Raw genomic sequence first — 18,543 nt, forward strand, 5'->3', positions numbered from 1 at the left:
ATGGCTCCCAATAAATGAGAGCAAACATTTATTCAAGGACAAAATTTGGCCCTAGCAAATTTTATATTACTCAGATCTGTACATATACCAAACTCTCATGAATTCTGCATGTGCCTTGAAATACTTTATTTCTAATTTATCTCTTCCTTAAGAAAACTGTGTCAATGTAAAGGGAAACTTAAATGCTAGGCCTATTTATGGTAGAGTTAAATTTAAGGCAATTTTAGGAATAAAACAATAAAAAATGTGGTTTGAAGCAACAAAAGCTAATGCTAAAAATGAGATACCTTCCTCAAAGTTTATGAATGGAAGAAAGGGAGAAAAGTCAATTAAAGACCAGGTGCTTACTTTGGTGTTCATATTCTGAGAGAACTCCAAAATAGTATCAACTCTGGTCCATGCATCAGGATGTTCTTTTAAGTGAGTCAAGACTTCCTGTGCCATCCTTTGCTAAAGAAGGATAACAAAACACAATTAAATGCATTTTAGAAGCTATTTACAGTAATAAAATAAAATTTAAAAAAAAGGTTAAAACAAAAATGTTTTTTGAACAGTTTAAACACTTACCACATTAAAACCAAAAGCGGTTTGAATTACGCCAGGAGCAACAGATCACATCAAATGTTTTCTGACTCTTTGGATCAGCAAGTTTTGTTAACTAACACTTTGGCATTCTCTCAAACCAGAATGGAATGGAATTAGTCCATAAAGAGAAAATGTTCAGAATAAGTTCTACTTAATACTCTAAATTTACAAGCTTTCATATATTCATAGAACTTGAGGCCTGAAGGGACCAATAGATCACCTAGTCTGACCTCCTGTATCTCACAGGCTTTAGTGCAAGTACTTACACTACTCTACTTGCATTAGAACCCACTGCATCCTGAAATAGAAGGCACTTAAGTTCTTCAGGTAAAGAACTGGGCAAATATGAAATAGTATTATTGTACTCGAGTGACTTTAAAGCAACATCAAGGGGCTCCACATTTATGGTCTTGATTTCTGTTGCCTTACAAGTAAAAAGAGGTATTTCTAAAGACAGCACTGCATTCTTTCCTTCTCCCTCATTACAACCATTAATAACTAGGGCTATCAAATGATTTAAAAAATTAGCTGCAATTAATTGAGAGATAAAAAATAATCACAATCGCAGTTTTAACAGCGCTGTTAAACAAGAATAGAATACCATTTATTTAAATATTTATGAATGTTCCCTACATTTTCAAATATATGGATTTCAATTACAACACACAATGCGTTGCTCACTTCATATTTCTGATTACAAATATTTGCACTGAAAAAAAAGGAAAAAAATGGTGCTTTTCAATTCACCTCATAGAATACTGGAGTGCAACCTCTTTTTCTTAAAAGTGCAATTTTTTTTTTAAACCTAACCGCACTCAAACAAAATTATGTAAAACTTTGGAGCCTACAAGTCCACTCAGTCCTACTTCTTGTTCAGCCAATTGCTTAGACAAACAAGTTTGTTTACATTTATGAGAGATAATGCTGCCCGCTTCTTATTTACAATGTCACCTGAAAGTTAAAACAGGAATTCACATGGCACTGATGTAGCTGGCGTTGCAAGGTATTTATGTGCCAGATATGCTAAACATTTGTATGCCCTTTCATGCTTCAGCTTCCAGAGGATATGCTTCCATGCTGATGATTGGTTCAATCCAAAGCAATGTGGACTGACACACGTTCATTTTCATCATCCAAGTCAGATGCCACCAACAGAAGGCCGATTTTCTTTTTTGGTGGTTGGAGTTCTGTAGTTTCTGGATTGGAGTGTTGCTCTTTTAAAACTTCTGACAACATGTTCCACACCTTGTCCCTCTCAGATTTTAGAAGGCACTTTAGATTCTTAAATCTTGGGTTTAGTGCTGTAGCTACCTTTAGAAATCTCACATTGGTGCCTTCTTTGCATTTTGTCATATCTACAGTGACAGTGTTCTTAAAAATCGAACAACGTGCTGGTTTGTCATCCAAGACTGCCATAACATAAAATATATGGCAGAATGCAGGTAAAAAAAAAATCACAGAGCAGGAGACATACAAAGGAGTTCAGTCACAAATTTAATTAATGCATTTTTTTTTAATCATCATAGGTATGGAAATGTAAGGGGACTGTGGACCCCTTACTGAAACTTAGTGGGGTTTTTTGGTTGGCCATCTCCCAGTACCAAAAGAAAGCGGAAGGGCCAATGAGAAATCAGGACCCTGAGACTGACAGTACCAGGTCCAATGGGGAGAGGCCAAAGCTCCAGGTCAGCCTCATTGACAGGACAGACAGGCCAATGATGGACTCAGAAGCCCGGGGGTCCCATCTTCTGTGAGAGCTGGAGCTGACAATGGCCAGCGTGGGCTGAGCTAAGGACAGAGCAGGAGTCCAAGCTGAGCTGGGGAGCAGAGCCATGCCAGCCAGAAGGGCAAGTGGAGCAGCCCAGGGAGCTGAGCTGGAGGCAGAACAGCAACAGTGCTGAGTCAGAGTGAAGCTGGGGCTGGAACAGTCCAGAGCCAAGCATAGTGAGCAGCAGAGCAGAGCAAAGCAAAGCAAGGAGGAGACGCCACCAGCCAAGAGGTCTTGCAGGCCTGGGGCAGGTGGGGGCTGGCTGGCACTGGGAAGAAAGGTCCTACCATCTAAAGCAGAGGTGGACAAACCTGAGCTCCTGGCCCCCGGCCCCTCCCCTGCTGTCCCCCCTCCCCCTCAGCACGCTGTGCCACCAGCGCTTTGGCCCACCACTCCTGCTGGGCAGTGCGGTGGCGTGGCTGTGAGTTCCTGCCACTCTGAGCGGCGTGGTGCGGGAGGGGTTGCATAAGGGACAGAGGGTCGGGGGGGGACAGTCAGGGGACAGGGAGCGGTTGGCTGGGACAGAGGTTCAGGGGGGGGGGCAAAAAGGGGACGGGGGTGTGGATAGGGGTCAGGGCAGTCAGGGGACTGGGAGCGGTTGGCTGGGACAGAGGTTCGGGGGGGGCAAAAAGGGGACGGGGGTGTGGATAGGGGTCAGGGCAGTCAGGGGACTGGGAGCAGGGGAGTTAGATAGGGGGTGGGGTCCCAGGGAGTGGTTAGGGGAAGGGGTCCTTGGAGGGGGCGGTCAGGGGACAAGGAGCAGGGGGCGGGGGGTTTGGATGGGTTGGGGGTTCTGAGGGGGGCAGTCAGGGGGAAGGAAGTGGGGGGGGGGTCCAGGCTGTTTGGGGAGGCACAGCATTCCCTATCTGGCCCTCCATAAAGTTTTGCAACCCCAATGTGGCCCTCAGGCCAAAAAGTTTGCCCACCCCTGATCTAGAGCCTGAGGGTATGTAGCCACTGCCAGAGCAAGTGTCTGACCTGTTGCATGCCTGCAGCACAGCCAGGGCCCGGCACGTGTGAGGAACAGACTGAATTTCCCTTACACTCCAGAGACGGATGTTTTTGTTTCCCCCGTGCTCACAGAGCGTGGTTATGTGTTTTCCTTTAACCTTTCCAATTTTTTTCTTATTTTTTTAAATTGGTTGCTGTTTAATAATTGTATTTGCTTTGAACTATATGTAACATCAGTGGGGTCAGGGAAGCATTCAATGCGAAAAGAAAATCCTGGACAGGGGACACCTTAGCCCCTATCTTAAGTGACCACAACAAGATTGGGGGTCAAGCCCCGCAGGAATTCTGGACCCAGTCTTGTTAGGGTTACAAGAACTCTGCTACACAGGAGAGGGGAAGGGGAGTCCTTGAGGTCAGGCAGGCCTCTGGGTAAAGGGAGTAGGAGCAAGGACTCAGATTCTTTTGCTAGCCAATTTCACCAGAGTAGTGTGTAAGCCAGAAAAGTTCCCCACAATAGCAGGGCCATTCCCCCACTTACATAATTATGTCCTCTGGATTGGTGGCTGAAGCATGAAGGGGCATATGAATGTTTAGCATAACTGGCATATAAATACCTTGCAACACTGGCTACAAAAGAGCCATTCGAACGCCTATTCTCACTTTCAGGTGACACTGTAAATAAGAAGCAGGCAGCATTATCTCCCATAGATGTAAACAAACTTGTTTATCTTAGCGATTGACTGAAAAAGAAGTAGGACTGAGTGGACTTGTAGGCTCCAAAGTTTTACATTGTTTTGTTTTTGAGAGCAGTTATGTAACAACAAAATTCTACATGTGTAAGTTGCATTTTCATGATAAAGGGATTACAGTACTTGTAGGAGGTAAATTGAAAAATACAATTTCTTTTACCTTTACAGTGCAAATATTTGTAATCAAGAATATAAAGTGAGCAATGACCACTTTGTGCTGTAACTGAAATGTAGAAAATGTAGAAAACCGATATTTATAATAAATTCCAATTGGTATTCTATTATTGCTTAACTGTGCGATTAAAACTGTGATTAATAGTGATTAATTTTTTTAAATCGAGTTAATTTGTTTTGAGTTAATCACTTGAGTTAACTGCAATTAATTGACAGCCCTATTAATAAGGATTATACAGGCCAAAGTAGACCCTCGGTGACCTGTCCAACCATCCTGTCTTCAGGGGGTGTGCAAAATAACTATATGAAATTTAGATTAGTTTATATATCTGAGTGCTTAAGATCAGACTCCTAGATCCACACTTAGAAAGCCAAGTAACTGGGCACTTCTGGAAAAAACGCAATTACCAACAAATCCACTGCAATCAATAGAAACCTGGTGTTCGGCACCTGATTTTATGAGAAGGCGGGTTTGAAATTTTTGCCATACTAAACAATGGCGCATAAAAGGCCTAATAGAATCTACCTCACTCTCCCAAGTATAACACAATTAAAGCTTACTTTTTGTCACTCAAATTAGCAAATAGGCCTGACTGAACATAAGGAGCAGATCTGTTGAATAAGTATGTGCATTTTTACAGTTACTTTTCAGAATACAGTTGCACTAAGACATTTGTATTCTTAGGTCACTGGAAATAAGCATATTATGTACCTTACATACATTATGTACACACATATAAGAAAGACAGTCCCCTGGCCCAGAGGGCTCAAAATCTACATGTCCAACAGATGGCAAACAAGATGGACAAAATAAATATGGTGGAGATGAGTTAAGACACCTGTATGGAATTTTATATATTTTACATTCAGATCAAAATACAGAACTCAGTAATCATAACTTTAAAAGATCTAACTTGGGGAAAGGCAGAAATGATGAAGTTAGTAAGAATAAAGTAAACAGGAAAAGAAAGGAGGGGGAAGATGGGCATTCATAGTTTCTCACTTGCCTACCTGATAAGCAGGCTGAGGGTTTTGTAATCACTATGGCAAAAGTGAGCCTAAAGGACAGAGGCATTTTTTCCACATGTAAGTGGTTTCAGGGGAGGAAGCACGGAAGTCTTTAATATTTAAGAGAAGAAATTTTAAATAACTTAATCTCAGCTAACTCTGCATTCCTATTGCTTGAGCCAGTTTTGAAGCTGTGCTCTGTGCCAAGTCTGCCTTTTAGAGGCAGTGCTTCTGCTGGTACTAGTGCTTGTTGTGGAAATATACATACGAGAGTCAGTAATATGAAGATACTCACTGAAAAATGAAAAGGAGTACTTGTGGCACCTTAGAGACTAACCAATTTATTTGAGCACAAGCTTTCGTGAGCTACAGCTCACTTCATCGGATGCATCACGAAAGCTTGTGCTCAAATAAATTGGTTAGTCTCTAAGGTGCCACAAGTACTCCTTTTCTTTTTGCTAATACAGACTAACATGGCTGCTACTCTGAAACCTGTCACTGAAAAATGTGTGCTTCCAGAGGAATACACACTTTTTAATACACTACATACTGAAACTTTTCATGAAGAAGCCATGTATTTATGCTCTGATACAATTATATCCTTAAACAATTTGCTTTTGACAATTTTAGTCCATTTTCCTTTTTCAATTCTTTTGCCATTAGCTTATCTAAGTGTCAAAAGCTTAAAAGACCCACAAATCCAATGAAATTGTACCCATTTGATTTATAAATGGAACCATTCAATCTCTTTCATTGTCAGAGCAATGGCATTTTTTTCAACAAAATTGTTTAGTATTCTTTTGTTGAATTGGTATTAGATGTTAGGAGGAATTACAACTGGAATATATCCTCTGAATGCTGAATACTAAACAGAAAGCAGATATCTTAAGAGCTCCTTTAAGACTTGCTGCATATACTATTTAAATAGCAAATATTTAGGAGTCCATACGATGTTACTTTGCATATGAAATTTCACAGCTTCAGAGTATATGAGAAATTGTCATATTATGAACGTAAACTTGTGACAGCTTAAGTTTGGAAAGGAGCTCACACATTGTACGCATCCCAGAAGATGTACACAAGGTCATACAATGGATTTTAGCATCTATAAGAATCTACACTAAGAAAACTGGCATAGCAGACTGCCCTTTATGGAGGTACCAATATACAAAGTGGGTATATGTGTGGTTGGTTTTATTTATTTTAGTGAGGGGGATCTGGGAAAGGGGACAGAAGAAGTGTTAGGTTACAAATATTTAGCCTCTTTATGATACTGTCACATTCTTCAAGTCTTGTTCAATGTTTGATACTTTAGGGTGGGATACTAGCTACAAGCCATTACTTGCCACAAAATCTGTGACACTGTACAAGTATTATAAAACAACAAAAGTATGCCAGGAAAACAGACATGTTAGTATTGTTTGAGCAATACTTATCTTTAAAAATGAAAGACCTAGCTTTTATATAGTGCTTACATAAACTGATTTAAAAAGGCCATAAAAGGTTCACTCTTAGACAGGTAGCATAAAGCAACTTTAAAATACAGTGACTACGAAGTGCCAAAAGTCTCAATCCACTGGATGTACATGGAAAGAGTGGCAAAAGAAGGAGTATAAAGGAAAGAAGAGTCCAGACATCACATGCATTTTTATAATGTCTTTTGTTATGTACAATAGCCAGAGTTATTTTAAACAAAAGGTTTCTCCCTTAAATATGATCCTGGAGTGAAGTCAATGGTGAATTTGTGACATTACAACTATTTTCATGCTAACAGAATGTCAAATATGGCATGATTATGACTTCCCTGCAGGAATAAAGTATAGAAGTTGGGCTGTGATGGATACAGCTCTTATCAAAGCACACTTTTCCATACCTTTAACAACAGAAGAACGACTGGGTAAGCAGATCCTTTTAGATATAAATGTTCTTTTCATGTTTGTCTTATCTTAAAGCCTCCTTTAAACACTGGGACACAAATTAGCATCAGGTAGTCTGCCGAATTTGTAAGATACCTTGTCACCAATACTACCAAATAGTCTTTCCATGAGAATTCTAGTCATATCAGAATGAAATTCCCTCCGGTTTCACTCCTTGCTTAAATTTGTTTGGTGAACTTGAAATGAATTAAACTATTTGACTTAGCGTTCCTCTAAGGATTTATAGACTAATGTAAAGTTTTAATACGGCCAACTTTATAATACTCTTGAATTAAGACTTCCATATTTTTGGACATATATTTTACCTGGGCTCCTTCTCCATGGTACAGGCAATTCACCACGTTGTCCAAGAGATTGATATCCAATTTCTGGTTGAAATCCAGCAGCTGACGAGCTGCATGGTCTGCTAACATTGTCATAATTGCTGGCATAGATTACTGCAAAATAAAATGAATCAGATCAAACTAGAGAAGTTAATCATAGTTTCTTACAAACTTGCTGGAAACTATTTCTACAGCTGCTTATAAGCGACCTGTTCAATATACCCATCTCACTTCAAAACTGGAAAGAAAACTTTTAACTGTGTAGTTTTTCTTAGACCTCGCAGATAAAATTATATGTCAATGTCACCGCATGTTGAATTATGAAAGTGCAATACTGCAAATATTAGAAAAACTTCAATATTGACCATGTCTATCTGAAAACTTACAAATTATAATGCCAAACAGGTTGGCAGTAGATTTTACACCGGGAGACTTAATACATGTGAATAAACTTAAGTTTAGCTGGCCTTAGTTTCCATTCCAATTCAAGGTAAGACTGTAGATATGAGAATCAGAATTCAACATGTTACAGCATTAGCAAGCCACACTAAAAGCCAAGCTAGGTTAATAATAAAATTTGCAAATATCCGTTTAAAATTTAACTAATTTGTTTCAACTGGAGGTAGTTTTTTGTTTGTTAATTTTCTGCAAAATACTCTAGCAAATAAGTTTATTGACAGGAATATTTGCCAAAAAAATTAAATTTAAACTAATATTAAAGAATATTCAGACTTTTGAATTTCCATATCAAATATGCACGCTTGAAGTCTAGTTTTATGATTTTTGTGGAACTGAATTGTCACCTATGTATCCAATCATCAGCAGCCCAGACCAATTTTCAAATATTTGCAATGAACTGCTCACAACTGAGAAATAATTCTTGGTGCATCTCTCACACAAGTAAATTGGAGAAGTTAGTGCTAGGCTTAGGAGCAATTTTTCAAACAGAAGAACACAAAATGTATTCATTAAGTTTTCAGCATAACTTACTTGCCCACTTCTAATTAAAAAGAAATCTGACTAAAACGGGACAGTGAAGATCTCCCACACTAAAGGAATAAACCTACCAAGAGCATATTTTCCACCCAAACATACATATGTATTAAAATACAGTACAGTAAAATCCAGAGTTTGAAAAATTTACAGGACTTTTACCAGCCAAAAAGTGATAAAAGACTGGAGGGGCATCCACAGCAGTGAAGGCAAGACGCTCAGCTCAGATTAAGGTATTATTTGGAAGGGAATTATCATCCTGGAGTGTGGCTGGGGGCTCTTTGCATATCAACCTTTGATTTGTAGGTATCTGATCAGCTTCATGACCCACTTTGCTGGGAGAAAGGGCTTTCACTCACTCACTCACTCACACACACACACACACACACACACACACACACACACAGCCATTAAGGGAGTTTTCTATGGCTTTACCATTCCTCAGCCTCTTGCTCATAACTTCCCCATGCAGCTACAGAGTGAAATTAAGCATGACCGTCCATTTCAGTGATACCCATAACATTGGCTAGCAGCAGCAAAACCCCTGAACAGCAGCAGAAGCACTGGAGATATCTGGGAGGCTGAACATAGCCACAAGGACTATTAGACGCTCTATTTCAAAACAAGCTTAATACTACAAACGTTGTTGGATTAGGTCCCCCTGATTCACCAGCAAAACTACTGGAACTAATCTGTATCTTCTTTCCCAAATAATACCTAGTGTATATTAAAAAGTTACCATTTCTTGTTTAAAAAGAAACCGGTATAACTTATGCCATCCAAGTTGAATTGTTTAGCTTAGAAAGGAAGACAGAAGCTGTATCCCAAGTCTGTCCAACTAATTGCTACACAAAATGTGAGAGAGACTCGTGCATCAAAGCGCTCATTCAGAAAATTTCTTTCAATGGGATTTATATAACCAAACATGCTAAATAAGTGTTCCAATACCAGAGGGGCACATCTTTATTTTGAACTCATACAATTCACTCCATGATTAGTGCGCTGGCAAAAAGTAAATATTAGAGCAGTGGTTCTCAAACTGTGGGTCATGACCCCAAAGTGGGTCCCAACTCTGCTTTTATGGGGTCTCAAGGGCTGGGCTAGACTTGCTGGGGCCCAAGGCCAAAGCCGGAGCCCGAGGGCTTCAGCCCTGGGTGATGTGGCTGAGGTTGCAGGCCCCCTGCCTGGGGCTGAAGCCCTTGGGCTTCAGCTTTGGCCCCCTGACCTCCACCCAGAGCAGAGGAGCTCGGCTTTGGCCCCCCACCCAGGGCGGCAGGGCTTGGGGGGGGGGGGGGGGAAGGGGGTTCAGGCTTCAGCCCCCCCCAGTGCCATGTGGTAATTTTTGTTGTCAGAAAAGGGCCATGGTGCAAAAAGTTAAATAATCCACCACGGCTGTCAAATTTTTCTTCACTCCAAATATAAATTCCATACCCCACTATGGTTATACAAATAGCAGATTCAAAAATGATTTCTTTCTGCTTCTTCAGATTTGAAATGTGAGATTCTTCTTTTTAACCCTGAAACCCTCCTTCCTTGGACAAAGTGCCAACTGGTAAAAAGGCAGTAAAACTATTCAATTCATATAATCTTCGAGTTACATTTAGCTCCCCCCTCCTCTGCATACACTTTCAGACACGCCCCCTTCCGTTTGCATCTGCTGCACATGGCTAAACAGTGAAGTAGAAAAGCTGCTTTTAAATCTAAACAACGTTTAAATTGACATTCAATTTAGGTGTAAGCTGCCTCCAATTGCTTTAAAACGGTCTTAAGAGCGCTCTTCAGCCTCCACGTGACTAGAAGTTATTAGTTATTAGTCATGGAAGCAGAAAGGAAACATTTCTAATAGAGCACTTTGCCACTCCCAGTATTATCTTCAAAATGACCTACCTACTGGTGAACTGAAATACAAAAATGGCGGCTTTGTGGTCAATGCCAACTGCGATTAACTTGATTCCCTACTCCTAATAATGTGCCTACATCAAGCCTACAGTATTGTATGCAATCTGCTAGACTCCCACCCCGATCCATAGATCAGCCTGCACCTAAAAACGCTTCTAGATGGCAAAATATATTAATACAACAGTGCTAATAAAACTGGAGTGAAAACAAACCAAATACTATGAAAATTAACAAACATGGGAAGAATCTGACACTTGCCGAAGCCTGGAAGAATGGAAACGTAATGCTTATATAGCTACCCGATGTTTCAGTAGCCTTGTGCAATCAAGTGCAAGAATACTTAGACCAAGTGTACTGATTACCGTTTCATAAAGAGATTAGAATAGCAATTTAAAAATGATTTGGGCTGGGTGAATTATAACATACACGCAAAAACCAAGTAAAAATCTGCTTAAAACACGGGAGTTAAACTCTAGGTCAAATACAACTCTCTACAAAGAGAGACGGCTACGCTACTTCGGGCTGCGCGGGGGCAGCAGCACGCTTCATTTAAGTACAGAAGTAGGAGAAACATACAGTTACCCCGCCCCACTCAGCGAGCAAACAGCTCCACTTCTAACTACAATGAAAGTCAAATCAGCATCCCACCACACTCTTCCACACTAACTGTGATTATTTATAGCACGCAATTAAAAGTTCAGTTTCTTCTAACTGTTCAGCCTATGCACAATTAGACATGTACAGCACACCACACACTCATTATACACCAATATAGACACATACACAAATATAGCGCATTTACGTTAAAGTTAATACCGCAGTTCCAGACGCTACTGAACGAGCTTGTTTCCCTCCCCCGAATACGTGTGTGTATAGCAATAACAGGTAGCAGAATTTTGGTTAAATTTCCTTGCAAAGCTGCAGACACATCACATTACCGAACATTTATCCAATTCAATGTAAATTCATTGGAATTATCATCAGCAAGATATTTGATGTGCACAAATACAGCACACACACACACATACACACGTGAACACACAGACGCACACCCACCCAATGTAAAGGCCGTTGCTGACTTCCCTTGCAAAGCAGGAGGAATACCGCAGTACATGGAACATTTATACCATTAAAACACACAACTACACGCCAATCGGTTTTCCTAACAAGTAGTTAATACTAAAGTATCTACCGGACGGGGGGGGGGTGTAGGTGGTTAGGAATAGGAGGCTGTTTAGTGGGTTTCTTTGCAGAGAGCAGCAGGGACACTGCAGCCCCTCCCTCCTCTCGGTCCCTGCGTTGTATACAGGGCCACCCCACGTGATCCAGGCGGACGTTTCAATACTGCTGCACAGACACACAAAAATATTTCTGGAAACTTCCACTCCTAATAATTTACAGATTATGTCCCTAGTTTCCCGAGTTCCCAACGCCAGCCCCAGCCCCAGCCTTCACCTATATGAAGGGCACAAAATGACCATAATCTACCCCCACGAGCCCTCACAGCAGCCTCCCAACATCATCTGCTCACGCGCTCCTGCTTTCCCCACATCCATGGCATCAGTGGTGGAAGCTGTACTCTCTAGTCAATTGCACAGCCGACACGTCTGACGGTGGTACCCCAAAGAGCCCCATGCTCCCGCTCCGAGTCTTACATCCCACTGTGCCTCTCCTACCCCACAGACTTTCTGCCCTCCGCACACATCCCCCCTTCTGCTTCTGGCCCCTTTCAGTCCTCCCATTTTGTCCCCCAATACGTCTGACCCCGCACCCCATGATTTCCACCTCCCCCCCAGTATTAAGAGTTACTTACCTAAATAGTTATTACAGCCTCTGCCTTTAAAAAAAAAAATACGGGCGGGAGGGTGAAGTTTCCAACCACACCAAAAAAAAAAAAATAGGAGAAATCACACACACGCGCGCCCTCTCCCCTACTGAGCGTTTATTGGTGTCAACCTTCTTCCCCCACCGCCTCCAAGACAAGCGTGCACGGGGCTGGTTGTATGACACACGCTCAGCGCTGCTGCCCCTTGGCCAGGCTCACTTACTCCCTGCTGCCCCTGGCTCGCCCTACAAGGACTCGGCCCCCAACTCCCCGCTCCAGGGCCAAGGCCGCCCAGCGCAGGGGATGGAGCCCCTCCCTTCCCGGCTGCTTAGCTCTGGCTCCCCAAGCCCCGGCTCGTTGCTTTCCTGGAGCTCCTTGATTCCCTAGTTCCCCAGGCCCCGCTGAGTCGCTGCGTTGGTGGGCCCCGGGTCTCTCGCTCCCCAGGCCCCGGGCTCCTCTGGCTGAGTCTCTGCCTGCCCGGGCCCCCGCTGCTCCCCCTGATCTGGCCGGTGCTCAGTTCACCCCCATCTCCCCCCCGCTCGCACTAAACTTTGCCCCCGTGGATGTGTCGGCGGCTCCCCCTGCGGGCTCCCCTGTGAGCAGGTCACACACACAGCGGCGGAGGCAGCGACGGCGGCGGCAGGGAGTGAGCGCAGCGTTTCTCCCCCTCCTAGTGCCACAGACTCGGAACCGGCTCAAACCGGTTCAGACTGGGAGATTCCATCTCGGTTTAGTTTTCAGCCCATGGCGCCGCGAAGCGTTTGGAAACCTCGGGCCTCCGCCCAGCTGCTGCTCCCATTGGTTCCGAACATGGTCGCTGCGCAGGCGGCCTCGCCTCTCATTGGACAACGGGCCTGTCCGTCTACTGCGCTGCCCTGACGAGGGGGAGCAGGAGGCCCCGCCTCCTCTCCAGCAGCGATTTGCCCGCAGAGGGGGGAGGTGGCGGAGCCGCAACCCTCGCTGATTGGTCGCGCAGAGCTGTCGCTCAAGGGCGGTGCCCGCCCACAGCTCCCGACCCGCGGGCGCAGTTTTTACCTGCTGCCGATTGGTTGGGCGCTTGGAATGACGTAGGGGTTCGATTGAAGCTTTTTAGGACTGTGCATGTAGAAGGGCGCGCGGTTGCGTAGAACGGACAGTGAGGCGCCGAGAAAGCGCGGGGAGAGATAGCGGGATCGCTAGGCGCGGGGAGCGCGTGTAGGGCCCTCCCGCGGGATTGTTCCTAGTAGGAGCAGCAGGGGCTTGTGTCTCGGCGCTCGCTGGGAGGGGGCAGGAGCGAGTGGGTGCGGCTGTCGCTGGTTCGTAGGGGCAGCGGGAGAAGGGCTCATAGAAAGTACCGGGGGGGGGGCTGCTGCGTGTGGAACGGGAGCCGGGTTATCTCCCGGGTTATCTCCCTCAGGTACTTGTGTGGCCCCAGCACCGTAGCGCCTCACAGCCGTTAGAGTCTTTGTCTTCACAGCACCCCTGTGAGGCAGGGCGGGGCAGCCCCGTGTTGCAGCAGGGTAGCAGGCACGGAGGGTAAGTGGCTCGCCCAGGGCCCACAGGGCAGAAAGTCCCTGACCGAACCGGGAATGCCCTGGCCTGTTAGCACTTTATACTGAATGGGGGTGTTGGGACAGCGCTATCCTGCTCTCTGGTGGCTAAAACTGGCCAAGCGGTGACTGTAACTCTCTCTTCAAGAAGCAATTCACTGACAAGGGATGTGACCTGGGAGGGTGGGAGGAGGCTCTTAATAACCACTCTTTGATGGGGACATGATAGTGTAATTATAGGGTGACCCGTTTTGGCTGGATAGTCTCTCTTTTTTAAGACGTGTCCTGCCTTTTTTGGGGGGGGGGCAAAACTGTCTGTTCGCTCTTGCCAAGTGAGCATCAGTTGGCAAGAGCAAACTGGACAAATGAACAGTTTTGCCAAAAAGTGGGATGCAACCCCTAGAAGGGCACGGAGGAATGTGTGGGGTGTGGGAGGGGACAGGAGCAGTTGGGGCCGGGCCAGCCTTGCCCTGCCCCATGTGAGCAGGTGGCAGGGGTCTTGGGCTGGCCCCGTGCACAGCAGGTAGAGGGGAGCCTTGGACTGTGGGGGGCTGGGGCCAGTCCCACCTGCAGGAGAGGGTGGGGCGTCAGGGTGGTCCTTGGGCCAGCCCCAAGTGGTGTCATGTTTTCCCTTTGGGAAAACGTGGTAACCCTATCTAATTATGAAAACAATGAGGCATCCTTGTGGCACCTTAGAGACTAACAAATTTATTTGGGCATAAGTAGGTTATAGTCCACGAAAGGTTATGTCCAAATTAAATTTGTTAGTTTCTAAGGTGCCACAAGGACTCCGTGTTGTTTTTGCTGATACAGACTAACATGGCTACCCCTTTGAAACCTATCTAATTCTGAAGACTAGAGCACATTCCTGATTTGCTTTCTTTTTGCAATAGCATTGTTATATGTGAATGTGTTTAATTACACTCATTTTCAATAAGTATTGGCATAACAAGGTATACGGTTCCCAGAATTAGTTCAAATACTACTTGGGAAATGCTGTAGGTAGGAGTTTGTGTTTGTAAAATATAACCAATTTTTAACTGGAGAAAAGAAGTTTGAATCTTCTAATGCATTTTTAAAGTATTTAACCCTCCTTCCTATAAAAAAAAAAAGTATAGACTTTTACCACATATTTTCTTAAACAGTTTTGTTTTTCAAGTGGTATATGAATCAACAACACCATGATTTGAGCACCAAATCCCTAGCACAAGGAGTTTCCTTGGCACCATAAAAGTGATGCCTTTCAGTTGTAACATGCTTTGTCATTTTGGTGTTTTTTCAAAGGAAAATACATAATTTGTAATGCTAAATACTGAATAAAGTTAGACTTAAAGACAGATTATTTGTTTTGTTTCACAGGAGTTGAAGATGCTGCTAAAAAAGTATATAGCCAAACTGGAGGAAAAACCTATACAACTTGTGTTCAGACACTTTTGTGTAAATTTTCCCAAGTAACTATTCATGATGGGATGGCTAACTTGAAATTGTGTAAAAGACATCTCACTGCTTGCCCTCACAAAATCAAGTTCCTTTAAGGTGTGTTAAACTGATATCCCAAAACTAAGACTCCCAAAATCACTAACTGCCTTAGAAAATTTAGGTCAATTACAATTAGTCTTTTAACTTACAAACAGCCATGCCACATAATACTTCTGGTACCATGCATGGGATGAGAAGAACTCAACCAGTGCTTCTTGATGTTCAGTGCTTTTTATTCTACTTTTGTTCTTTGTTTTACTGTACAGCAAAATGTTTGTTGTACTCTTGCTAGATGCTTTAGTGCAGTGGTTCCCAAACTTTTCGGCATCATGACCCCTTTTTAATTTTCGAGAAACCCTCACACCCCCCAACTCTCTTTTACCATCATCCAACCCCCCCCTGCTCCTTGTCCCCTGACCGCCCCCTACTGGGACTCCACCCCTTTCCAATCCCCCCTGCTCTCTGTCTCCTGACTGCCCCCAACCCCGTCCATACCCCCACCCCCTGACAGGCCCCCCCGGGACTCCCACACCTATCCAACCCCCCCGCTCCTGTCTCCTGACTGCTCCCCCAGAACCTCCACCCTATCCAACTGCTCACTATCCCGTGGCTGCCCCTCCCGGGACCTCCTGCCCTTTATCTAACCCCCTGCTCACCGCCCCCTGCTCAGAGTGGCCGAACTGGCTTATTGGAAAGCCTGGGAGGTGGGTGAGCCCAAGCCGCGCTCCATGTGCGGCAGTGTAGCTGCGGTGGAGGGTGGAGGGGGCCGGTTTTGTTCAATATCTTCATTAATGATGTGGAGGATGGCGTGGATTGCACCCTCAGCAAGTTTGCAGATGACACTAAACTGGGAGGAGTGGTAGATACGCTGGAGGGTAGGGATAGGATACAGAGGGACCTAGACAAATTGGAGGATTGGGCCAAAAGAAATCTGATGAGGTTCAACAAGGACAAGTGCAGAGTCCTGCACTTAGGACGGAAGAATCCAATGCACCGCTACAGACTAGGGACCGAATGGCTCGGCAGCAGTTCTGCAGAAAAGAACCTAGGGGTTACAGTGGACGAGAAGCTGGATATGAGTCAACAGTGTGCCCTCGTTGCCAAGAAGGCCAATGGCATTTTGGGATGTATACGTAGGGGCATTGCCAGCAGATTGAGGGATGTGATCGTTCCCCTCTATTCGACATTGGTGAGGCCTCATCTGGAGTACTGTGTCCAGTTTTGGGCCCCACACTACAAGAAGGATGTGAAAAAATTGGAAAGAGTCCAGTGGAGGGCAACAAAAATGATTAGGGGACTGGAACACATGACTTATGAGGAGAGGCTGAGGGAACTGGGGATGTTTAGTCTTCAGAAGAGAAGAATGAGGGGGGATTTGATAGCTGCTTTCAACTACCTGAAAGGGGGTTCCAAAGAGGATGGATCTAGACTGTTCTCAGTGGTAGCAGATGACAGAACAAGGAGTAATGGTTTCAAGTTGCAGTGGGGGAGATTAGGTTGGATATTAGGAAAAACTTTTTCACTAGGAGGGTGGTGAAACACTGGAATGCGTTACCTAGGGAGGTGGTGGAATCTCCTTCCCTCGAGGTTTTTAAGGTCAGGCTTGACAAAGGCTTGGCTGGGATGATTTAGTCGGGGATCGGTCCTGCTTTGAGCAAGGGGTTGGACTAGATGACCTCCTGAGGTCCCTTCCAACCCTGATATTCTATGATTCTATGACAGGAGGGGAGGGGCCGGGCGCTAGCCTCCCCGGCTGCGTGCTCAAGGGCCGGGCAGCCTTGCGCCCCCCTTGGAATTTCTTCACGCCCCCCAGTTTGGGAATCGATGCATTAGTGCTTACCTAATCAGGATTCCTCACTTTACATGGGAAGTACTTAAACAGTAGTCCCATTAAAGGCTGCAGATGAAACAAAGATTGGTACTTAAGTCTATAACTGGCCATATATGGTATCATGAGTAAGCCTTCATCATGTTATGGTGGTGGATATTTTTAAATAAAAACACAACACGACAGTCCAGGGAAGAAAAATTATAAAAAGCAGCCTAAGAACATCAACAAAACCTGCTTTTGTAGGAAGTGGTTGGTCCCTTTTGTATTTCCAAAGTGGAAAATACTACACCCAGATCTCTTGATTGTATTACTGAAGGTAAAAGAGATAGTAAAAGATCTTTGAAGGGGTTCGTGTAGCACCTGACACAACTGAGTAGGGAATTCTCTGGGATTATGTATTATTAACCAAAGTGTATCTACGAGGAGACTTAATTTTGACTGCCAACATAGGTTTGTCAAGCTTTGCTTGCTTGCTTGCTTGCTTGCTTCCGTGATGTAACTTAAGGAGAAAAGTCACTGAATGACTTTTTAAAAAAAAACCTCTTAAATTCCTGGCTTTCTATTGTTTAAGGTAAAACTTTTAAAAATAAACTGGAAGTATGGGAATGTAGTAAAGATGCCCCCATCCTCCTCCATCAACATATGCACTGTCCACGTCAGATGTTTCTGAAAGTACTAGAGTCATAACTACTTGATATCTCTGTGTACAATGTCGTTTGACCATGTACTCTATCACTTAGGCTAGGCTATGGAATATAAACACCTGAAAGTGATAGTAAAATAGGATAGAGACAAAAATGAAATTGACTTGTCTGTTTTCATTGGCCAAGTTGAATACAACAGCAAATATAAGTTAGTGGTGATAAATATTTTTTAAAAATACCTACGGTTTTAATCACTTGTTAGGGTCAAAAATAATTTTTAAGGCGTATGATGTAAAAGTTATGCTATTTAGTTTAATTGTGAGAAAACGTGAGCGATCTTCACAGTGTGTTGCACTGTAAAGAAAATACTAATAGAAGTGAGAGATTGTATTTTACCTACTTTACACAGACTGGACTTGGAAATGTGAAATACTCTATATTTTGCCTTTGAGTTACTTTCTTCCATATATCTTCTGCTTTCTCTATGCAATTTAAAACACCTTTGCCTCTGTTGTATCTGATAAAGGTTAATAAGAAAAAACGGTTATAAGTTAGGTTTCTAGTTCTGAATAAAATACTATAGTCCATCTTTTTGCCAAGTTATGGACCGTATCACACCAGTAGTTCGTAAGCAGAAATCTATTATATCATTGGTGATTTCTGCTTAATAACTGATGACATGGTCCTGCCCTATGTTTGTATGAATATGTGTCTATTATGGAAGGCAGCTTAGAAGATTGCAGATAGCTTTCCATTATAAAATGGATTTTGGTACCCCACCTCTTAACTTTGTCAAAACTAAGACAATAAACACCCAATTGTTTGTTTGGTCCTCTGCCAGAGAAAAA

The 18,543-nt window shown here is 43.7% G+C and overlaps 1 protein-coding gene across 3 annotated transcripts in view; it reads right to left on the reverse strand.

The window, feature by feature from the left end:
- The window catches only part of XPO1 (exportin 1), a 78,256-nt gene extending 65,476 nt beyond the window's left edge, over positions 1 to 12,780 (reverse strand). The window contains exons 1-4 of one of the 3 annotated variants that reach the window (XM_074949526.1): positions 12,763 to 12,780; positions 12,201 to 12,224; positions 7,478 to 7,609; positions 349 to 450 (exon numbers count right to left, since the gene is read on the reverse strand). In XM_074949526.1, coding sequence (XP_074805627.1) covers positions 349 to 450; positions 7,478 to 7,603 — 228 coding nt within the window. In that variant the 5' untranslated portion in view covers positions 7,604 to 7,609; positions 12,201 to 12,224; positions 12,763 to 12,780. Of the gene's footprint in view, positions 1 to 348; positions 451 to 7,477; positions 7,610 to 8,650; positions 8,767 to 12,200; positions 12,671 to 12,762 lie in introns of those variants that run through there. The other 2 variants (XM_074949525.1, XM_074949527.1) reach the window with 2 other exon arrangements.
- Between the last annotated feature and the right edge of the window lie 5,763 nt (positions 12,781 to 18,543).

Source organism: Natator depressus, chromosome 3 (assembly GCF_965152275.1).
Source record: "Natator depressus isolate rNatDep1 chromosome 3, rNatDep2.hap1, whole genome shotgun sequence".
NCBI lineage: Eukaryota > Metazoa > Chordata > Testudines > Cheloniidae > Natator > Natator depressus.